This window comes from Piliocolobus tephrosceles, chromosome 10 (assembly GCF_002776525.5).
Source record: "Piliocolobus tephrosceles isolate RC106 chromosome 10, ASM277652v3, whole genome shotgun sequence".
In the NCBI taxonomy this organism is placed as follows: domain Eukaryota; kingdom Metazoa; phylum Chordata; class Mammalia; order Primates; family Cercopithecidae; genus Piliocolobus; species Piliocolobus tephrosceles.
In genome coordinates, this window is record NC_045443.1 from 3,287,532 (window position 1) to 3,309,536 (window position 22,005).

The 22,005-nt window shown below is 46.7% G+C and overlaps 1 protein-coding gene and 1 non-coding gene across 2 annotated transcripts in view; both read left to right on the top strand.

The window, feature by feature from the left end:
• The window catches only part of TULP3 (TUB like protein 3), a 47,867-nt gene extending 30,866 nt beyond the window's left edge, over positions 1 to 17,001 (top strand). Inside the window, exons 5-11 of the mRNA XM_023182927.1 lie at positions 5,305 to 5,402; positions 6,107 to 6,310; positions 9,170 to 9,282; positions 10,533 to 10,647; positions 13,376 to 13,474; positions 13,855 to 14,026; positions 15,409 to 17,001. Of these exons, the coding sequence (XP_023038695.1) occupies positions 5,305 to 5,402; positions 6,107 to 6,310; positions 9,170 to 9,282; positions 10,533 to 10,647; positions 13,376 to 13,474; positions 13,855 to 14,026; positions 15,409 to 15,542 (935 nt within the window). The 3' untranslated portion in view covers positions 15,543 to 17,001. The remainder of the gene's footprint in view (positions 1 to 5,304; positions 5,403 to 6,106; positions 6,311 to 9,169; positions 9,283 to 10,532; positions 10,648 to 13,375; positions 13,475 to 13,854; positions 14,027 to 15,408) is intronic.
• Positions 4,279 to 4,339, top strand: LOC111520334. Its single transcript, XR_002724644.1, has one exon. It is a non-coding gene; the product is annotated as a U7 small nuclear RNA (small nuclear RNA).
• Positions 17,002 to 22,005: the final 5,004 nt, after the last annotated feature.

Genomic DNA, 22,005 nt, shown 5'->3' on the forward strand with positions numbered 1-22,005 from the left:
GATGGGCGGATCACGAGGTCAGGAGATCGAGACCATCCACTGTGAAACCCCGTCTCTACTAAAAAATACAAAAAACTAGCCGGGCGAGGTGGTGGGCGCCTGTAGTCCCAGCTACTCGGGAGGCTGAGGCAGGAGAATGGCGTAAACCCGGGAGGCGGAGCTAGCAGCGAGCTGAGATCCGGCCGCTGTACTCCAGCCCGGGCGACAGAGCGAGACTCCGTCTCAAAAAAAAAAAAAAAAAAAATTAGCCAAGTGTGGTGGTGGGTGCCTGTAATCCCAGCTACTCGGGAGGCTGAGGCAGGAGAATCACTTGAACTTCAGAGGCGGAGGTTGCAGTGAACCACAATTGCGCCATTGCACTCCAGCCTGGGCAACAAGAGTGAAACTTCTTCTCAAAAAAAAGAAAGGAAAAGAAAGTATGTTTTGAGTCCAGGCATGGTGGCTCATGCCTATAATCCTAACACTTTGGGAGGCTGAGGCGGGCAGATCACTTGAGTCCAAGGGTTCAAGACCAGCCTGGGCAACATGGAGAAACCTTGTCTCTACAAAAAATGCAAAAAAAAAAAAAAAAAAAAAAATTGGCTGGGTGCAGTGATGCACACCTGTAATCCCAGCTACCTGGGGGGCCGAGGCAGGAGGATGGCTTGAGCGTGGGAAGCAGAGGTTGCACTAAGCTTGAGATTGCGCCACTGCACTTCAGCCTGGGTTACAGAGCAGGACCCTGTCTCAACCAAAAAAAAAAGTAAAGAAAGTATGTTTTGAGTACATCCATATCTCAGGCAACATTCTAGGTACTTAGGATACGTGAGTAAGCATGGTTCTTGCCCTCATGGAGCGCTTACTCTAATTGAAGCTTCACGCACTTAAATAGGCTACAGCTACAAAATCAAGGTGCTGAGAGAACCCGACGCCTCACTCCATTTGGAGGCTTGGGAGCCTTCCCAGAGAAAGTGATATTTGAGCTAGTGCCTGATTCAGGAAGAGGTGCTGGCCAGTTCATAATGGCAGCAGCTCAGGGCATGTGGTCATAGAGTAGGAAGGGGGATGTAGAGAGATGAGCCAGGACAGGGAAGTAGGCTCTAATTATATGGGACCTAATAGATCACATCAGGAATTGGGACTTTAAGGAGTAATAGAAGGCTGGGCATGGTGGCTCATACCTGTAGTCCCAGCACTTAAAGAGGCTGAGGTGGGAGGATTGCTTGAAGTTAAGTGTTCAGGACCGGCCAGGGCAACATAGCAAGACCCAGTGTCTAACAAAAAATTTTTTTAATTAGCTGTGTGTGGTGGTAGTCGCAGCTACTTGAGAGATTGTGCTGGGAGGATTGCTCGAGCCCAGCTGATTGAGGATGCAGTGAGCTATGATCATGTCACAGCACTCCAGCCTGGGTGCAGAATGAAACCATGTCTCTAAAAATTAAAAAAAAAAAAAAACAACTGGGTTGGGTGGAGTGGCTCATGCTTATAACCCCAGCACTTTGGGAGACTGAGGTGGGAGGATTGCTTGAGCCTCAGAGTTTGAGACTACAGTGAGCCAGGATTGTGTTGCTGCCTGTGTGTAGAGTGAGACCCTGTCTCAAAAAATATATATAAAAATTAATTTAAAAAAAAAAGGGTTGGGTGCTGTGGCTTATGCCTGTAATCCCAGCACTTTGGGAGGCCGAGGCGGGCAGATCATGAGGTCAGGAGATCGAGACCATCCTGGCTAACACAGTGAAACCCCATCTCTACTAAAAATACAAAAATTTAGCTGGGCATGGTGGTGGGGCCCTGTAGTCCCAGCTACTTGGGAGGCTGAGGCAGGAGAATGGCATGAACCCGAGAGGCGGAGCTTGCAGTGAGCCGAGATTGCGCCACTGCACTCCAGCCTGGGCGACAGAGCAAGACTACGTCTCAAAAAAAAAAAAGGAGGCCAAGACAGGTGGATCACGAGGTCAGGAGATCGAGACCACCCTGGCCAACATGGTGAAACCCTGTCTCTACTAAAAATACAAAAATTAGCTGGGCATGGTGGCACATGCCTGTAATCCCAGCTACTCAGGAGGTTGAGGCAAGAGAATCGCTTGAACCAGGGAGTCAAGAGGTTGCGGTGAGCAGAGATTGCGCCACTGCATTCCAGCCTGACGACAGAGCAAGACTCCGTCTCAAAAAAAAAAAGTTCTTAGAGTGGCTAAGTAATGTGTCATAGATCATACTGCTAGTTAGGAGGCAAAGCTGGGCAGAAGAAATCGCATGAGCAAAGGCTAGGTGTAAAAACATGAGGTGTCTGTGCAAACGGGGCCAGGTGACCAGAGTGCATGGTGTAGGAAAGGCAATTTGGTGACATGGATTTGAGCACAGCTCTTGGGCCAGCTTGCTTGGTTTTGAATTTCTATTCTGCCACTTCTGGCTGGGAAGAGGAGCATACAACTTCACTTTTCTCTGCCTCAGTTCTCCTGTCTTTAACATGAAGGTGACGATGGTACTTTCCTATTATTTTACTACCACTATTTTTACAACAAAAGAAAGTAAAAGATGTGGGTTGGACAGATAGGATGAGTCACAGCAAAAATAATTTTCTATTTAACCAAAGCTAAATTACTTACCTTGAGTCAACTAGCTGAAAAGTGGCAGATTGAGATTTTCTGATTCTTAGTTTAGTTCTTTATCCCTGACTGTAAATACCACATTGTCTGCTTTTGCACTGCTCTGTGAAGTGGCTGTGTTCTTTCTCAGAACTGGCCTTTCAGTGCCAGATGAATTAATGTCTTTTCATGTCTCAACAGGTTGCATCTTGACTATAAAACCCATTAAGTGCTGTTTTGATTGAATTCTAAGAAGTGTCAGTTTGGCAGATTATGTCCCCATAAGTGGGTCCAATTTGCTTGTCTTAAAAGTTTCAGAGAGATCTTTGATCTCTCAAGACAGATTCATGTGAACTGAGTTCTTGGTATAAAAAGGGCATTTGAAAACATAGTAATAGGTGAAGATATCCATACGATAGTAATATCTCAGGAGTTTTCTGCCCTTTTGCTACCAATAAAAAGGGGGGGTACCAGGTGTGGTGGCTCATGCCTGTAATCTCAGCACTTTGGGAAGCTGAGGTGGGCAGATCGCTTGAGCCCAGAAGTTTGAGATCAGTCTGGGCAACTTGGTAAAACCCCATCTCTACAGAAAATTACCTGGACATGGTGTAGTCCCAGGTACTCAGGAGGCTGAGGTGGGAGGATCACTTGAGCCCAGGAAGTTGAGGCTGCAGTGAGCAGCTGTGATTTGGCCACTGCACTCCCACCTGGGCAGCAGAGTGAAACCCTGTCTCGAAAAATAATAATAATAAGTTAATATTTTAGAGAGCAGAAGGAAAAAATGTCCTTTGCAAAGCAAATAATTGTTTTAAGTAACAGCTCTTTTGAGATATAAATTACAGACCATACACCTCATCCATTTCAGGTACACAATAGGCCAGGCATGGTGGCTCACGCCTGTAATCCCAGCACTTTGGGAGGCAGAGGTGGGCAGATCACCTGATGTCAGGAGTTTGAGACCAGCCTGGCCAACATGGTGAAACCCCATCTCCACTAAAAATACGAAAAAAATTAGCTGGGTGTGGTGGCAGGCACCTGTAATTCAGCTACTTGGGAGGCTGAGGCTGAGGTTGGGAGTTCGAGGCCAGCCTGACCAACATGGAGAAACCCTGTCTCTACTACAAATACAAAATTAGCCAGATGTGGTGGCGGGTGCCTGTAATCCCAGCTACTCAAGAGGCTGAGGCAGGAAAATCGCTTGAACCCAGAGGCAGAGGTTGCGGTGAGCCAAGATTACGCCATTGCACTCTAGCCTGGGCAACAAGAGCAAAACTCCATCTCAGAAAAAAATATAAAAGAAAATGCTGGGGGGAATAAAACTGCTGTAGAGAACAATGATCATTGGGTTTTTTTTTAATTGTGGTAAAACATGCATCGTAACATAAAAGTTACCAGTGTTGGCCTGGCATGGTGGCTCGCACCTATTATCCCAGCACTTTGGGAGGCCGAGGTGGGCAGATCACCTGAGGTCAGGAGTTTGAGACCAGCCTGGCCAACATGGTGAAACCCCGTCTCTACTAAAAATACGAAAAAATTAGCTGGACTTGGTGGCGCACACTTGTAATCCCAGCTACTGGGGAGGCTGAGACAAGAGAATCGCTTGAACCTGGGAGACGGAGGTTGCAGTGAGCCGAGATCGTGCCACTGCACTCCAGCCTGAGTGACAGAGCGAGACTCCATCTTAATAATAATAATAATAATAATAATAATTTATTAGTGCTACAGCTCTTTTTAGAATTTGTCTAGCAAGTTTTCCTGTTTTTACTGAAGCCTTCTCTTCCTTCCAAATAGCAAAAAGTACACTTTTTTTTTTTTTTAAAGAGTTCGGGTGTCATTCTGTCGCCTAGGCTGGGGTGCAGTGGCACAAGCATAGCTCACTTTAGCCTCAAAATCCTGGGCTTGAGTGATCCACCCACCTCAGCTAGCTAGGATTACAGACACACAGGTACCATCCTGCCTGGCTAATTTTTTAAAAAAAAACTTTTTATAGAGACAGATCTCAAACTCGTGGCCTCAAGCAATCCTTCTGCCTCAGCCTCCCAAAGTGCTAGGAGTACAGGTGTGAGCCACTGTGCCCTGCCTAAATTTTTTTTTTTTTTTTTTGAGACAGTCTTACTCTGTTGCTCAGGCTGGAGTGCAGTGGCGCAATCTCAGCTCACTGCAAGCTCTGCCTCCCAGGTTCAAGCGATTCTCCTGCCTCAGCCTCCCGAGTAGCTGTACTACAGGCACCCACCACCATGCCCGGCTAATTTTTTGTATTTTTAGTAGAGACGGGGCTTCACCATGTTAGCTGGATGGTCTCAATCTCCTGACTTCATCATCTGCCCACCTCAGCCTCCCAAAGTGCTGGGATTACAGGTGTGAGCCACCGTACCCAGCCTGCCCTGACTAAAATTTACAAGTTTAATCATTTTTAAGTGTGAGATTCAGTGACATTAAGTACATTAGCAATGTTGTGCAACCACCACTACCATCCATCTCCAGAACTTTTTCATCATCCCAGAGACTTCACACCCATTCAAGATAATTCCTCATTCTCCCCTGTCCCCAGCCCCTAGTAACCTCTATTCTACTTTCTGTCTCTATGAATTTGCCTGTTTTATGTATTTGGACAAAATAGTTGTGTTTAGGGTCAGAATAGTTAGGAAGGTTTTAAGCAAAAAAATTAAAACTATCTTTGTTTCAAAGACCTTTTTTAAACCAGTGTTGGCAGTGCTAACAGTTCTTCCTTTTCTGCTAGGTATCTCTGAAAGTGTGAACTTCGATGAGGAGACTGATGGAAGATCCCAGTCAGCATGTTTAGAAAGACCAAATTCTGCATCCAGCCAGAATTCAACTGTATGTAGTTCTGAAACTTCTTCTGTTAGAGCTAACTTGACTCTTTCTTAAACATATCTTCAGTATGTGTGTATGTATGTATGTATGTATGTATGTATGCATTTTTGAGACAGAGTCTCACTCTGTCACCCAGGCTGGAAGTGCTGTGGCATGATCTTGGCTCACTGCAAACTCCGTCTCCCGGGTTCCCGCCATTCTCCTGCCTCAGCCTCCTGCGTAGCTGGGACTACAGGCGCCCGCCACCACGCCCGACTAATTTTTTGTATTTTTAGTAGAGACAGGGTTTCACTGGGTTAGCCAGGATGGTCTCAATCTCCTGAGCTTGTGATCCACCCGCCTCGGCCTCCCAAAGTGCTGGGATTACAGGCATGAGCCACCATTCCCAGCCCTCAAACAAATCTTCAGTATTTAAATACCATTAGTGAATGAGGGTTCCTTCAGAAGTTTAAGCTCAAATTTAGCTTATGATCTAATTTTTTCTATCTCAGGTCAGCTATTGTGAGGCTTTGTCCCATTTGCATACTTAGCTCTTCATTACTCTCAATATTCATATCCTTATTTAACTTTTCAGTTTTCCTTATTCTGTCAGAAGACTGAAGACACAGGGGTAAATTACTAAGTTGCTTTGTCCACTAAGTGTTTCTCAAAGAGAATCAGATTTTGAGTCCCGGCCTCTTGTTGCTCATGTGTGGCTGTCCTTTCAGGATACAGGCACTTCCTGTTCTGCTACTGCAGCCCAACCAGCTGATAACCTCCTGGGAGACACAGACGACCTGGAGGACTTTGTGTATAGTCCTGCCCCTCAAGGTGTCACAGTAAGATGTCGGATAATCCGGGATAAAAAGGGAATGGATCGGGGCCTCTTCCCCACCTACTATATGTACTTGGAAAAAGAAGAAAATCAGAAGGTATGAGAACTGATTTCTAAGAAAACTCTTGAGAGAGAGAAGAATGTTGTGGGAATAGATTGTTGATGGGCCTTAGGGAACTAACTCTGGTATTAGACCAAGCCAGCTAGAAGTAGATTGTATCTTTCAATCCCCAGATGCTGTGTTCTCATTTTCTGCAAAGAGCTCATGGTCTAATAGGCAACAAGCTCTACCCTCCCACAAATAAGAGCTTTATCCACAATGTGGGAAAATGGACAGGTATTTTTTAAATGTAATTTTACAGGTATTTTGTAATGTAAGTTTTTTTTTTTTTTTTTTTTTTTTTGAGACGGAGTCTCGCTCTGTAGTCCGGGCTGGAGTGCAGTGGCCGGATCTCAGCTCACTGCAACCTCCGCCTCCCGGGTTTACGCCGTTCTCCTGCCTCAGCCTCCCGAGTAGCTGGGACTACAGGCGCCCGCCACCTCGCCCGGCTAGTTTTTTGTATTTTTAGTAGAGACGGGGTTTCACCGGGTTAACCAGGATGGTCTCGATCTCCTGACCTCGTGATCCACCCGTCTCGGCCTCCCAAAGTGCTGGGATTACAGGCTTGAGCCACCGCGCCTGGCCTGTAATGTAAGTTTTCGCCTGTCTCCCATGATTTAGTTTTTGGATGCTACTGTTTGTTCTTTTTTTTTTTTTTTTATGATAAAACATGACGTTGTGGAAGGAGAGCGAGTTTTAGGGAATAGGATGAATCAGAAAGACAGAAGGACATACAAGTTAAATGTCTTGTTTCTCACCCTAGAAATTCTAATTTATTTTATAAGTTTGAGCCAATTTAATATGTGCCGATGAACTTTATTAATTTTGTATTAATACCAGGTCTTAACAGATGATTTTAAGAGCCTAGAAATGAGATAATGATAGTGGGTATTAATTGTTCTAACCACCATTTATTGAGCGTTTACAACAGACTAACCATGTGCATATATGTTTATATGTATTATCACCTGTAATCCTTGTAGCCACCTTGTTGAGATTTCTCATCTCTGTTTTAAAGATGAGGTAACTAGGCCGGGCGCGGTGGCTCAAGCCTGTAATCCCAGCACTTTGGGAGGCCAAGACGGGTGGATCACGAGGTCAGGAGATCGAGACCATCCTGGTCTAAACGGTAAAACCCCGTCTCTACTAAAAAATACAAAAAACTAGCCGGGCGAGATGGCGGGCGCCTGTAGTCCCAGCTACTTGGGAGGCTGAGGCAGGAGAATGGCGTAAACCCGGGAGGCGGAGCTTGCAGTGAGCCGAGATCCGGCCACTGTACTCCAGCCTGGGCGACAAAGCGAGACTCCGTTTAAAAAAAAAAAAAAAAAAAAAAAAAAGATGAGGTAACTAACTGGGGCTTAGGGAGTGACTTCCCTACCCCACATTGCACCAAGTGATAGCAGAGCCAAATTCAAAACTATTTCTGCATAATTCTAAAGTCTTCCTGCTTAGCCACTGCCGCTCTCCTGCTTCCCTATTATGGTCCTAGTCTAGTAGAGTTTAGGAAGGATGCCTACATAGGATGGTATTCATGCCATTGAAGTCACAGTGGTTTAAAACAACAGCAATATAGAGAAAAAGAGTATTTCCTCCCTGGAGAGCCTTCCCTTTTGCCCCTTCTTGCCCTTTGCCTAATCAAAGTCTTTCCTGATGTGCCCCACCAGATGTGGTTGACATTCCTTTGTCTGTGTCCCCATGGCATTAAGAAAGCTATCACAGGCCAGGTGCGGTGGCTTACGCCTCTAATCCCAGCACTTTGGGAGGCTGAGGCGGGTGGATCCCTTGAGGATAGGAGCTCGAGACCAGCTTGGCTAACATGGGGAGACCCTGTCTCTAGCAAAAAATAAAAAAATTAGCCAGGAGTGGTGGCAGGCACCTGTAGTTCCAGCTACTCGGGAGGCTGAGGCAGGAAAATCACTTGAGCCTGGGAGGCAGGGGTTGCAATGAGCTGTGATTGCGCCACTGCACTCTAGCCTGGGTGACAGAGTGAGACCCTGTCATAAAAAAAAAAAAAAAAAAAGAAGAAGAAAGAAAGAAAGCCATCACAGTAAAGAATGGGAAGGTATTCAGGATCCTGTCTCTCCTAAAGTTGGAAAGACTCTTAATCATGGCATTGGATGAACATTGATTGTTATTTATTTTTTGGATTCTGCAAGGTTGCCCAGGCTGGCCTTGAACTCCTGGACTCCAGTGATCCCTCTACTTCAGCCTCCCAAGCAGCTGGGATTATAGGCTCATGCCACCTGGCCCAGCTTTGAATATTTTTTTTTTAACTGGAAGTTTTTAGGGATGAAGTTGTAACTAATTATATGGAGACTCAAGCTAGTGAATTTAGAAAAACTGTACAGGAAGAAAACCCTGTTAGTGAATTTTTTTTTTTTTTTTTTTTTTTTTTTTGAGACAGAATCTCACTCTGTCGCCCAGGCTGGAGTGCAGTGGCACGATCTTGGCTCACTGCAAGCTCCGCCTCCCGGGTTCATGCCATTCTCCTGCCTCAGCCTCCCGAGTAGCTGGGACTACAGGCTCCCGCCACCACGTCCAGCTAATTTTTTGTAGTTTTAGTAGAGACGGGGTTTCACTGGGTTAGCCAGGATGGTCTCGATCTCCTGACCCTGTGATCCGCCCACCTCAGCCTCCCAAAGCGCTAGGATTACAGGGGTGAGCCACTGCACCCAGCCTGATAGTGAATTCTGATAAGAGAGTTAGAAAAAGGGATAAAGACCCAAAGATTAACAGCTTAGACATATGCTGGGGACTTGCTAAACACTGGCTGAATGAATAGGTATGACAACCATGGCCAGGGGCGGGGTGGGTTCTCTCGACTTCATTTTTGACTGACACTTTTTCTTTTCCCAGATATTTCTTCTTGCAGCTAGAAAGCGGAAAAAGAGCAAAACAGCCAACTACCTTATCTCCATTGATCCAGTTGATTTATCTCGTGAAGGAGAAAGTTATGTCGGCAAGCTTAGGTGAAAGCAACCTTAGATCCCTGTCCTATTCTTTCTGGTAGTCTTATTCCTACAGTTGCAGAACAGTTCATATCTTGGTTACAACTAGCATGTATTGATGTTGTAATCTTAAAAAAAAAAAAAAAAAGGAAAGAAAGAAAAGAAAAAAAAAAAAAAAAGGCTGGGTACAGTGGCTCACACCTGTAATCCCAGCACTTTGAGAGGCCAAGGCGGGTGGATCACTTGAGGTTAGGAGTTAGAGTCCAGGCTGGCCAACATGGCAGAAACCCCCTCTCTACTAAAAATACAAAAATCAGCCGGGTGTGGTAGCACGTACCTATAATTCCAGCTACCAGCTACCCAGGAGGCTGAAGCACGAGAATTGCTTGAATCCAGGAGGCAGAGGTTGCCATGAGCCAAGATAGCACCACTGCACCCCAACCTGGGTAACAGAATGAGAGTCTGTCTCAGAAAAATAAAAAAATAAGCGTGGTGTGGTGGCTTAGGCCTGTAATCCCAGCATTTGGGGAGGCTGAGGTTGGAGGATCACTTGAGGCCAGGAGTTTGAGACCAGTCTGGGCAACACATTGAGACATCTCTTCAAAAAATTTAAAAATAAGGCCGGGCGCGGTGGCTCAAGCCTGTAATCCCAGCACTTTGGGAGGCCGAGACGGGCGGATCACGAGGTCAGGAGATCGAGACCATCCTGGCTAACACGGTGAAACCCCGTCTCTACTAAAAAATACAAAAAACTAGCCGGGCGAGGTGGCGGGCGCCTGTAGTCCCAGCTACCCGGGAGGCTGAGGCAGGAGAATGGCGTAAACCCGGGAGGCGGAGCTTGCAGTGAGCTGAGATCCGGCCACTGCACTCCAGTCCGGGCCACAGAGCGAGACTCCGCCTCAAAAAAAAAAAAAAAAAAATTAAAAATTAGCCAGGCATGGCAGTGCTGGCCTGTAGCCCCAGCTACCCAGGAGGCTAAGGTGGGAAGACGGCTTGAGCCTGGGAGTTTGAGGCTGCCATGAGCTATGATCCCTGCCACTGCACCCCAGCTGGGTGACAGAGCGAGAACCTGTCTCAGATGAATGAACAAGTAAATAAAAAGTTAAAAGAAAATCTCAGTTCCTTCCTTGCTTTCATGGGATATTTTTGAAAAAGTGATGATGAACATTTAGACATTTGGAAAATAGGCTTCCATTTTCCTTCTCTTAGAGTGTGTTTGTGTAAGAAAAAAAATTACAGATCATCATGGTGACTTTTTCTCCTGACTCCAGATCCAACCTCATGGGGACCAAGTTTACAGTTTACGACCGTGGCATCTGCCCCATCAAGGGCCAGGGTCTGGTAGGGGCGGCTCACACCCGGCAGGAGCTGGCTGCCATCTCCTATGTGAGTGCTGCTTCCCAAGGCCCACTTCCTGCCCTCCCGATGTCCTGCTGGCACGTTTCACCTAGTGTTGCTAAAGAACCTCTCCGCCCAAGCTTGTTTCTATTTCTGATTTCTGTTGCTGTACCATTTTCTCCATGTATTTGAGTTTTAGTTATTTGAATTGCCAAGTTCAATTATTTTTCACTCTCAGAATATTTCTTCCCTTATTTCCTCTTCTTTTTTCCTGCTGCCACTTAGTTCAGACCTTTACTTCTTATCCAGTGGCCAAAGGTTACAATAAATTAAAGCGGATCTTTTTTTGCTTTTAATCTTTTCCTATCTAGTTCATTCTCTTTTTTCTCTTTTTAATCTTTTTCTTATTTTTTTCCTCTTTTTGGCATTTATAGGTCACTTCTTTTTAAATTTCATCTTATTATTTGTTTTATTGTACTTTTTCATTTTATTTCACACCCAGGAAAGACCTGAGAACTATCTAGCTCATTCTCTACTGCTACCACATGAATCTTCCTAACACAAGGCTCTAGCTGATCCTGCTGTTCTGCTTCAAATCTTTTAGTGACTACCCATTGCGTAAGATCTAACATGGCAGCATTTGCTTTCAGACTCCTCTATTGGCTCACCCCCGCTCCCCGTCATTCTAGCCAAGCAGCCCTCCTGTCATTCCTTTGTCCAGCCACACTCATCTTTCCTCCTTGGAGAGGCTTCCCTTTTCCTCTTTCTTGCCTTTTGCCTTACCAAAGTCTTTTCTGATGTACTCCACTAGATGTGGCTGACATTCCTTTGTCTGTGTCCTTGTGGCATTTGTAACCCACATGTACTTGTTATTATTTGTTCAGCATGAACCATCTCCACCAGTTTGTAAATTCTTGTGAACTCTTACTCATGGCTATATCCATACTAGCACATGGCCTGGCACACAGTAGGTATTCAAAGAGTTGTTGAGTAAGAGAAAGCAAGAAGGAATTGACCCATCTCAGCTGGGTTTTTTAATTCCAAAGTCTCAACTTTCTTAAGTTGAAATTAATCCCATCATTTGACTCCCATGAGATCTTATCTGCATGCCTGAGAACCATTTGACTTCAACACTTTGATGTAAAGTGTCTTTCCTCTTTAGCTTTCATACATAATCTGCTTAGCTTGGCTGGGCTTGATGGCTCACAGCTGTAATCCCAGCACTTTGGGAGGCTGAGGCGGGCAGATCACTTGAGCCCAGGAGAGACCAGCCTAGGCAACATGGTAAAACCCTGTCTCTACTAAAAAGACAAAAACTAGCTGGGCGTGGTGGCAGTCACTGGAGTCCCAGCTACTGGAGGCACTGAGGCAAGAGGATCACTTGAGTCTTAGGAGGGTCGAGGCTGCAGTGAGCTGTGTTCATGCCACGCACTCCAGCCTGGGCGACAGCATGAGATCCTGTTTAAAAAATAATAATAATCGGCCAGGTGTGGTGTCTCATGCCTGTAATCCCAACACTTCAGGAGGCTGATGCGGGTGGATCACCTGAAGTCAGGAGGTCGAGACCAGCCTGGCCAACATGGTGAAACCCCGTCTCTACTAAAAATATAAAAAAATTAGCCAGGCGTGGTGGCAGGCACCTGTAATCCCAGCTACTCGGGAGGCTGAGGCAGAAGAATTGCTTGAACCCAGGAGGCAGAGGTTGCACTCCAGCCTGGGTGACAGAGCAAGACTCCATCTCAAAATAAAATAAGAATAATCTGCTTGGCTTGACAGGCATTTTTAACATCTAGTGTGGGCCTTACTTATTTAACCACAACTCATTCTCACTGTATGTAATCTAGTGCCATGCCCTCACTGGGAAATAAATATGTGTTGGTGCTGACAAAGTTGAGCAGTTTGTTCACAGTTATCTCAAATCTCATTTAAGACTCAAAAGTAAGAGGCCGGGCGTGGTGGCTTACTCCTGTAATCACAGCACTTTGGGAGGCCGAGATGGGTGGATCACCTGAGGTCGGGAACTGGAGATCAGCCTGACCAACATGGAGAAACCCTGTCTCGACTTAAAAAAAAAAAAAAAAAAACTACAAAATTAGCCGGGCGTGCTGGCGGGTGCCTGTAGTCCCATCTACTCGGGAGGCTGAGGCAGGAGAATGGCCTGAACCCGGGAGGCGGAGCTTCCAGTGAGTCGGGATTGTGCCACTGCACTCCAGCCTGGGCGACAGAGCAAGACTCTGTCTCAGAAAACAAAACAACAACAAAAAAAGAGTTATAAAGAGATATATTACTTTCCTGTTTTTGACTCTCTGTTTACAGCAAAGTAATAAAATTATTTTTGGTACACATGATTTATTATATTTTTTATTTATTTATTTTTTTTGGCAGAGTCTCACTCTTGTCGCCCAGACTGGAGTGCAATGATGCGATCTCGGCTCACTGCAGCCTCTGCCTCCTGGATTCAAGCAATTCTCCTGCCTCAGCCTCCTTAGTAGCTGGGACTACAGGCACTTGCCACCACGCCTGGCTAATTTTTGTATTTTTAGTAGAGACAGGGTTTCACCATGTTGGCCAGACTGGTCTCAAACTCCTGACCTCAGGTGATCTGCCCACCTCAGCCTCCCAAAGTTCTGGGATTACAAGCGTGAGTCATCGCCCCTGGCCGGTACACCTGATATTGTAAGCATCTTACGTTCCCAAGAAAGTCTCATGTTATAAAAGAATGTGGTCTCTATTTTTCTCCTGTTTCCAAGTTCTGCCTTGTTTTCCTATCTTCCAGGAGACGAACGTACTTGGATTTAAAGGTCCTAGGAAAATGTCTGTGATCATTCCTGGAATGACACTGAATCATAAGCAGATCTCATATCAGCCACGAAACGTGAGTAAGAACATATTTAAATCAGCAAAAGACTCTAAAAGACAGTAGTACAATACAGAGAGATTAATACCAAAAAAAAAAAAAATTGAGCTTCCAGAGCCCCACACTGGAGCATGGCTCCATACCCTTCTTTAGGAGACCTGCCCCTCCAGAACCTCAGGATAAAAGCAGTTGCAGAGTCACTGCCTTGAAACCATTTTTTCGTCAAAGAGAAATGCTGGATAATGTAGAATAATTTTAAAAACCTGTCTTCATTGTTGGCTTTCATTCTTTCCTTCTGGTATACCCTTTCTGAAATGGAGAAAGTATTCTCCTCTACCTTCTACCTTGTAGAGTTGTAGGGTTGTCAGTTACAAAGTAATGATTTTCCCTTTGGACAGAACCATGACAGTTTGCTCTCAAGGTGGCAGAACAAAACCATGGAAAATCTGATTGAACTGCACAACAAGGCCCCCGTCTGGAACAGTGACACCCAGTCCTATGTCCTCAACTTTCGTGGCCGGGTCACTCAGGCATCAGTGAAGAACTTCCAGATAGTCCACAAAAATGACCGTAAGCCTCCAGGAAGGGTTGGGTAGGAAGAGGAGGATAGACGCTCTGACAAGATGGGAAATGCACATTCCCTGTACACAATAGGAAATGATAGTCAGGAGATAATCATGGAGGAGAGAGAGGATTTCTTTGGAAAGATGAAACTACAGTTTTAGAGAAAACCTGTAAATCACTGTGTTGAGGAGGGGAGAGGAGTGTGAGAGATATGCTATAGCAAATCAGAAAAGTTGGCTGGGCATCATGGCTCACGTCTGTAATCTCAGCACTTTGTGAGGCTGAGGTGGGCAGATCACTTGAGACCAGAAGCTTAAGACTAGCCTGGGCAACATGGTGTGAAACCCCATCTCTACAAAAAATAGAAAAAATTAGCTGGGCCTGGTGGCAGGCACTTGTAGTCCAAGCTACCTGGGAGGCTGAGGTGGGAGCATCACCTGAGCCAGGAGGTCAAGGCTGCAGTGAGCCTTTAGTGGCTGCAGTGACGAGATTACGTCACTGCACTCCAGCCTGGGCGATGGAGTGAGACTCCGTCTCAAAAAAAAAAAACAAAGCGGCCGGGCGCGGTGGCTCAAGCCTGTAATCCCAGCACTTTGGGAGGCCGAGACGGGCGGATCACGAGGTCAGGAGATCGAGACCATCCTGGCTAACACGGTGAAACCCCGTCTCTACTAAAAATGCAAAAAACTAGCCGGGCGAGGTGGCGGCGCCTGTAGTCCCAGCTACTCAGGAAGCTGAGGCAGGAGAATGGCGGGAACCTGGGAGGCGGAGCTTGCAGTGAGCTGAGATCCAGCCACTGCACTCCAGCCCGGGTGACAGAGCAAGACTCCGTCTCAAAAAAAAAAAAAAAAAAAAATAGCAAAAAAAAAAAAAATCAGAGAAGTCATAGAGTAGGTTGTTTGGAAACAAAGGCAAATGACCCCAGTAAAGGTTCCTGGCACCTGTAGCCTACGGAGCTTGTGACGTTCCCAGCAAGCCGCTCCCTATTCTACAGAAACCTGGTGATTAACTGGCCTATTTGTATCATAAATAGGTTTTCACTGGGCCAGTAATCCCAGCACTTTGGGAGGCCAAGCCAGGAGAATCACTTTGGCCTAGGTGTTTGAGACCAGCTTGAGCAACACACTGAGACCCTATCTTCACAAAAAGTAAAATATTAGCCAGGCATGGTGGTGCTTGCCTGTAGTCCCAGCTACTCAAGAGGCTGAGGTGGGAGGATCACTTGAGCCTGGGATGGGAGGTCAAGGCTGCAGTGAGCTGTGGTCATTCCACTAGGCTCCAGCCTGGGCGACAGAGCAAAACCCCATCTCAGAAAAGGAAGAAAAAAAAAGTTTTCCCCTAGTGCAACCACATTATATTCTAACATCTTGATTTCCTTCTGTTTCTAGCTGACTATATAGTCATGCAGTTTGGACGTGTGGCAGATGACGTGTTCACACTGGACTACAACTACCCACTTTGCGCAGTTCAGGCCTTTGGCATCGGTCTTTCTAGCTTTGACAGTAAGCTGGCATGTGAATGACAGAACAATCAGGCAGGGAGCCTTTCTCCCCACAGAGCTTTCAGGAGCGGACAGTGGCCTCCCCTTCCCCTCCCTGCCCCAGGACTTGAAGAGCAATAGTTTGCCCCTTTTGGAATGATCCCTGAATTTATAAAACACACACACACCCCATGCACTCTACTCCTTTTCCAGGTTTCATAGACTTGGTGAGGGATCACAACTTAGCATGGTTGAGAGATGATTTAAAGCACAGTCATGTTCTTGTCACGTATCATCTCCTGAAGCTAGAGTGGGATTTCCTGTGCTTGGGAACTTGCAGTAGAATCAGGGACTGACATCGCAGTTCCTCTCCTCTCTTCATTCCCTCACAGCAGACTGGCCAGCACCAATCTTAGTCAGAGTGGCTGTGATCACATTTGTGATCAATTACGTGAGAACTGTATATAATTGTCTTCATTTCAATTAAGGCTGAAGCATAAACTCTAGAGGTGACTCAGTCAAGACTGACAGTAATTTGGTAATTGCCTTCATTTTCAACCCAGGAGTGCCTCCCACAGCTATATCACTACGGATCCACTAGTGTGGAGCGACACACACACCTGCAGGCATCTGGTGCAAACATTTTGTCATTATCAAGAGAGATGGCAGTATTGACCATTTAGTTTAGTTTAAAAAAAAAAAGGTGGCAGGAGAGGCTTTGGGGAGGATCAGCCAGCAGACATGAGCAATGCTGGCCTGTGTGGCAGAGCTTTGGACTTTGTTCGCGGCTCCCCCAACCCAGGTTCATAGGCATAGAAGGTGTTTTGCTACAGTTTTTGGATTATTACACCTCTCCACGTATTACGTGACTCTTACACCAGTTCATCCCTCCCAGAATGTATCCAAACCTTGAGAATACAGGAGCTCTGTGAGCTCCACTGTCAGCACCGCTGAGCTGCACCCCTTGTGCACAGAACTGTTTGCCAGCACTGGGTGGGACATCCACGGCGGCTGCTCCCTCAGACTTCCCTTCTGTGGACACACCTCTCGCCCCTGTCTGTTGTTCCTGCACCACATCAGACAAGCATGTGAAGGAGAGCCAGCTGGGAGCTGCGGGACCCTTGGCTTGTCCCACGCGCGACAAGTCCCACCTTCTCGGTGAGGACGAGACTGTTTACATCTCAGGCATGTTTCCCACCAAGTGCCTCCCTCACAGCCGTGCCCAGAAGCCTCACACCTCGTCACCACCCCCACCCCTTCCTGAGGCACTGCCTGGCAGATGACCCTGGTTGACCGCAGAAGCTATTAATACACGACAGCATCTGGGGAAGGACTTATGGTGGGCCAGGTGGACCTCATCCTGCTGCCTCCTCCTCCCTCTGGTTTAAAGAGATATATAAACTAATTTCACATAATTTGTGTGTGCAGGTGATTGGTTTTTACATAAGTCCTATTTATACCTTTTATATGTTATAGAAATAAAAGTTAATTTATATAAAAATGTGTCACTGCCTTTGCAAGTCCTGTGCCTCAGGAAGTTCCTACTGTCATGTTCCGTAATCATAATTGTCGTCTTGGGCCACGTGCAGTGGCTCACGCCTATAATCCCAGCACTTTGGGAGGTTGAGGCAGGCAGATCACCTGAGGCCAAGAGTTGGAGACCAGCCTGGCCCACATGGCAAAACCCCGTCTCTACTAAAAATACCAAAATTAGCCAGGTGTGGTGGTGTGCGTCTGTAATCCCAGCTACTCAGGAGGCTGAGGCATGAGAATCGCTTGAACCCGGGAGGCTGGGGTTGCAGTGGGCAGAGATCTCAGCATTGCACACCACCCTGGGCCACAGAGTGAGACCCTTGCCTCAAAAAAAAAAAAAAAAAAAAAAAAAAAAAAGTTTTGGTAACACAGTGAGCACATCAGTTCTTTAAAACCAGGTGATGACTAACAAACATGTCATCCTGATGCAGAGCAGGAATCTGCAGACTAAGAAGGCTGTGTTCAGAGGCTACCTTGACACACTACATGTGATGGGCCAGGGGCGTCTGGACAGAAGATGGGACCGATAGCTGAGCTTAGCAGGGCCGGAGGGTAGAGTGTATATTCTTTGGATGCCTGCCCGGGTCAGCTTCCCGGATTTGTTGTCATTCCTTACTGGTTCAGCAGCAACACAAATGAACTATCTAATAGTGAAATAGACCCCATCGCTTGCCTTTGAGTGTTAACTTCTTGTTTTTGTTTTTTGAGATGGAGTCTTGCTTTGTCACCCAGGCTGGAGTGCAGTGGGGGTGATCTCAGCTCACTGCAAGCTCCTCTTCCCACGTTTCAGCAATTCTCCTGCCTCAGCCTCCTGAGTAGCTGGGACTACAGGTGTGCGCTACTATGCCCAGTTAAATTTTTGTATTTTAAGTAGAGAAGAGGTTTCACCATGTTGGCCAGGCTGCAGGCTGGTCTCGCCTTGGCCTCCAAAAGTGCTGGGATTACAGGTGTGAGCCACTGCACCCAGTCTTTTTTTTTTTTGAGATGGAGTGTGGCTCTGTTGCCAGGCTGGAGTGGAGTGGGGCGATCTCGGCTCACTGCAACCTCCACCTCCTGGGTTCAAGCGACTCTCCTGCCTCAGCCTCCCGAGTAGCTGGGACTACAGGCGTGAGCCTCCGCGCCTGGCCTGTTTATTTTATTTTATTTTTTTGAGACAGGGTCTCATTCCCGTTGTCCAGGCTGGAGTGCAGTGGTGTGATCTTGGCCCACCACAGCCTCAACTTCCTGAGCTCAAGGGATCCTCCCACCTCAGCCTCCTGAGTAGCTAGAACAATAGGCATGTGCCACCAAGACTGGCTAATTTTTTGTTTTAAAGTAAAGATAGGGTTTCACTATGTTTTCCAGGCTCCAAATCCTGGGCTGAAGTGATCCTCCTACCTTGGCCTTACAAAGTGCTAGAATTAAAGGCATAAGCCACCATGCCCGGCCTTCACATTTGAAAGCTGCCGTATGTTCAGAAGTTGAAAAAAAATTGCTGGTGTGGTGACTCATGTCCAGCACTTTGGGAGGCCGAGGTGGGAGGATCATTTGAGGTCAGGAGTTCAGACCAGTCAGGCCAACATGGCAAAACCCTGTCTCTACTAAAAATACAAAAATTACCTGGGTGTGTTGGCGGGTGCCTGTAATCTCAGTTGCTTGGGAGGCTGAGGCAGGAGAATCACTTGGACTGAGAAGGCAGAGGCTGCAGTGAGCCAAGATTGTGCCACTGCACTCCAGCCTGTATGTGACTCTGTCTCAAAAAAAAAAAAAAAAAAAAAGTGTTCACAAAGCTTTCCTAGGCTTTCTGGCTCTTACCAGTGTCACAGTGATAAACACATGGAAAGAAGCAAGACGAGCCTAAAAATCAGGACAAGAGCTGGAATCAATTTTTACAGCTTGATTTTTCCTTTTTTTTTTTTTAAGTCTTCAACATGCACAATGTGAATTGTTTTCTTTTTCATATGATTCTCTTTGGCTAAGGTGCATGGCTGGCCAGGTTTTCTGTCTTTTTGAGACAGGGTCTGGCTCTGTTTCCCAGGCTGGAGTGCAGTGGTGTGATCTTGGCTCACTGCAACCTCCGCCTCCTGGGCTCAAACCATCCTCCCACCTCAGTCTCCTGAGTAGCTGGGACTACAGCCATCCACCACCAACAACTAATTTTTAAATTTTTGGTAGAGATAGGGTTTCACCATGTTGCCCAGATTGGTCTTGAACTCCTGGGCTCAAGCCATCCTCTCCCCTTAGCATCCCAGAGTGTTGGGATCACAGGTACGAGCCACCATGCCTGGCCCAAATAGATTCTTTGTGACACAGTTTTGTACACTAGTGATCAGGGACATACTGGTGGGCATTAACATGAAAGATTTCAGCAAGTGTCAATTACAAGTCTAAAAACAGGCCTGCAAAAGGCTCTTTTTGATCAGTTTAATAGATCATAGAAGAAATGAACTAGCAGCAATTCACTTCCTTGAGACCAGCATTGTAAGTGCAGAAATAAAGTGATGGTTCGACTAAGGCAAAATCTTCCTGGGTTCTGACCCTATTTCTGCCAATGATTTGCCACGTGCCTCCTTTATAGATTGAGAGGCTTTGAACTACGTGCCCTTTTACAGTCTTGAATTACATGTTTCTCCCCACTCATGCTGACAACACTCTGGCATTCCCCTGTTTTGAGCTGAACTCACTGGTTACCCCTGGACAGCTTCATGCTGTCGATGGCTAAGGATGACTCGCAGGAGAGGTGACACAGAGCTCAGGGAAAGCACAGATTGCCTCAGCGAAGGCACTATGGAGAGAAGACTGGAATTGTGGAAGAAACAGGATCGTGCACTGAGAAATGTCCTCTTTATTCTACCAAGTACGATTTATTAGCCAACTTGACATTTGTCCATTTGGTTATAGTAACTAAGCAATTCTCCGAAGACACACACAGCTCGCTCCTAGAGAAAACTCCAGCATGTTGCAAGCTGCCTTTTTCCTCAGCCTCCAGCTCCTGCCCGGGAATTGTCTGCACGTCTAACACCTGCTTCTCTTCAGTCCACAGCTCTCTTAGCCTGGCCCAGGCAAGCCCCAGCCAGGGGCATGCCAAGGACTTGCCAGTTTCTGTGCCACCTCCTGAGACACGTTTCCTGACCACTGGCATATGGGATCATTTTGCCTCCTTTCCTGCTTACGTCTCCTCATTATCACTGGCAATGGATATGCTTTAAAAGTCTCAGTCTTTTTTATCAACCAATAGACTCCCCTCATCCACTAAAAACGGGCTGCCACAAACGAAGGTGTGCGGTGGGAACTGTAGGTGGTTCCATGGCGCCACCTACTGTCCAGGAATGCATGTTGCAAGTGCGTTAAAATGGGCAGACCCCGCACAGGCGAGGAAGTCACCAGGCCTGAGTGAAAACAGCAAGCCCACCACATTACCATGCGTTTACCAAGCACCTCGTGTTATACCATGGCTCTCTTCTGAAAGCCTGAGAACACTAATATTTCTGGAGTTTAGAAACTAATTAAGGTGCCGGGCGCGGTGGCCCACGCCTGTAATCCTAGCACTTTGGGAGGCTGAGGCGGGCGGATCACGAGGTCAGGAGATCCAGACCATCCTGGCCAACACGGTGAAACCCTGTCTCCGCTAAAAATACAAAAAATTAGCCGGGCGTGGTGACGGGCGCCTGTAGTCCCAGCTACTCGGGAGGCTGAGGCAGGAGAATGACATGAACCCAGGAGCCGAAACTTGCAGTGAGCCAAGATTGTGCCACTGCACTCCAGCCTCGGCGACAGAGCGAGACTCCATCGAAAGAAAGAAAGAAAGAGAGAGAGAGAGAGAGAAAGAAAGAAAGAAAGAAAAGAAAGAAAGGAAGGAAGGAGAGAGAGAAGAAAGAAAAGAAAGAAAGAAAGAAAGAGAAAAAGAAAGGAAGGAAGGAGAGAGAAGAAAGAAAAAAGAAAGAAAGAAAGAAAGAAAGAAAGAAAGAAAGAAAGAAAGAAAGAAAGAGAAAAAGAAAGGAAGGAAGGAAGGAAGGAAGGAAGGAAAGAAAGAAAGAAAGAAACTAGTTAAGGTATTCCAGGTAAAATGTCCAGGATCTGGCTGGCACAGAATAAACACTTAGTGGCAGATATCTATATTATCTTTTTTTTTTTATTTGAGGCAGGGTCTCACTCTGTTACCTAGGCTGGATGGCAGTGGCATGATCTCACTGCAGCCTTAACCTTCCCAGGCTCAAGTGATCCTCCCATTTCAGTCTCCCGAGCTGCTGGGATACAGGTGTGAGCTACCACGCCCAGGTAATTTTTTTTTTGTATTCTGTAGAGATGGGGTTTCATCATGTTGCCCAGGCTGGTGTTGAACCCTGGGCTCAAGCCATCCTCCCACCTCAGCCTCCCAAAGTGCTCGGATTACAGGTGTGAGCCACCGTACCCGGCCACCACTTTTATTAATGTTCTTTCAAAATAAAACAATGAGCTGGGAATGGTGGCTCACAACAGTAATCTCAGTACTTTGGAAGGCTAAGGTGGGAGATCGCTTGAGCCCAGGAGTTCCCAGACCAGCCTGGGCAACATAGGGAGATCCCATCTCTACAAAAATAAATCAGCCGAGCACTGTGGCATGAGCCTGTAGTCTCAGCTACTCTGGAGGCTGAGGTGGGAGGATGGCTTGAGCCTAGGAGGCCGCAGTGAGCCAAGATTGTACCACTGTACTCCAGCCTGGCGTGAAACCCTGTCTCTAAGAAAAAACTTAGCCGGGCGCGGTGGCTCAAGCCTGTAATCCCAGCACTTTGGGAGGCTGAGACGGGTGGATCACAAGGTCAGGAGATCGAGACCATCCTGGCTAACACGGTGAAACCCCGTCTCTACTAAAAATACAAAAACCTAGCCAGGCGAGGTGGCGGGTGTCTGTAGTCCCAGCTACTCGGGAGGCTGAGGCAGGAGAATGGCATAAACCCGGGAGGCGGAGCTTGCAGTGAGCTGAGATCTGGCCACTGCACTCCAGCCCGGGCGA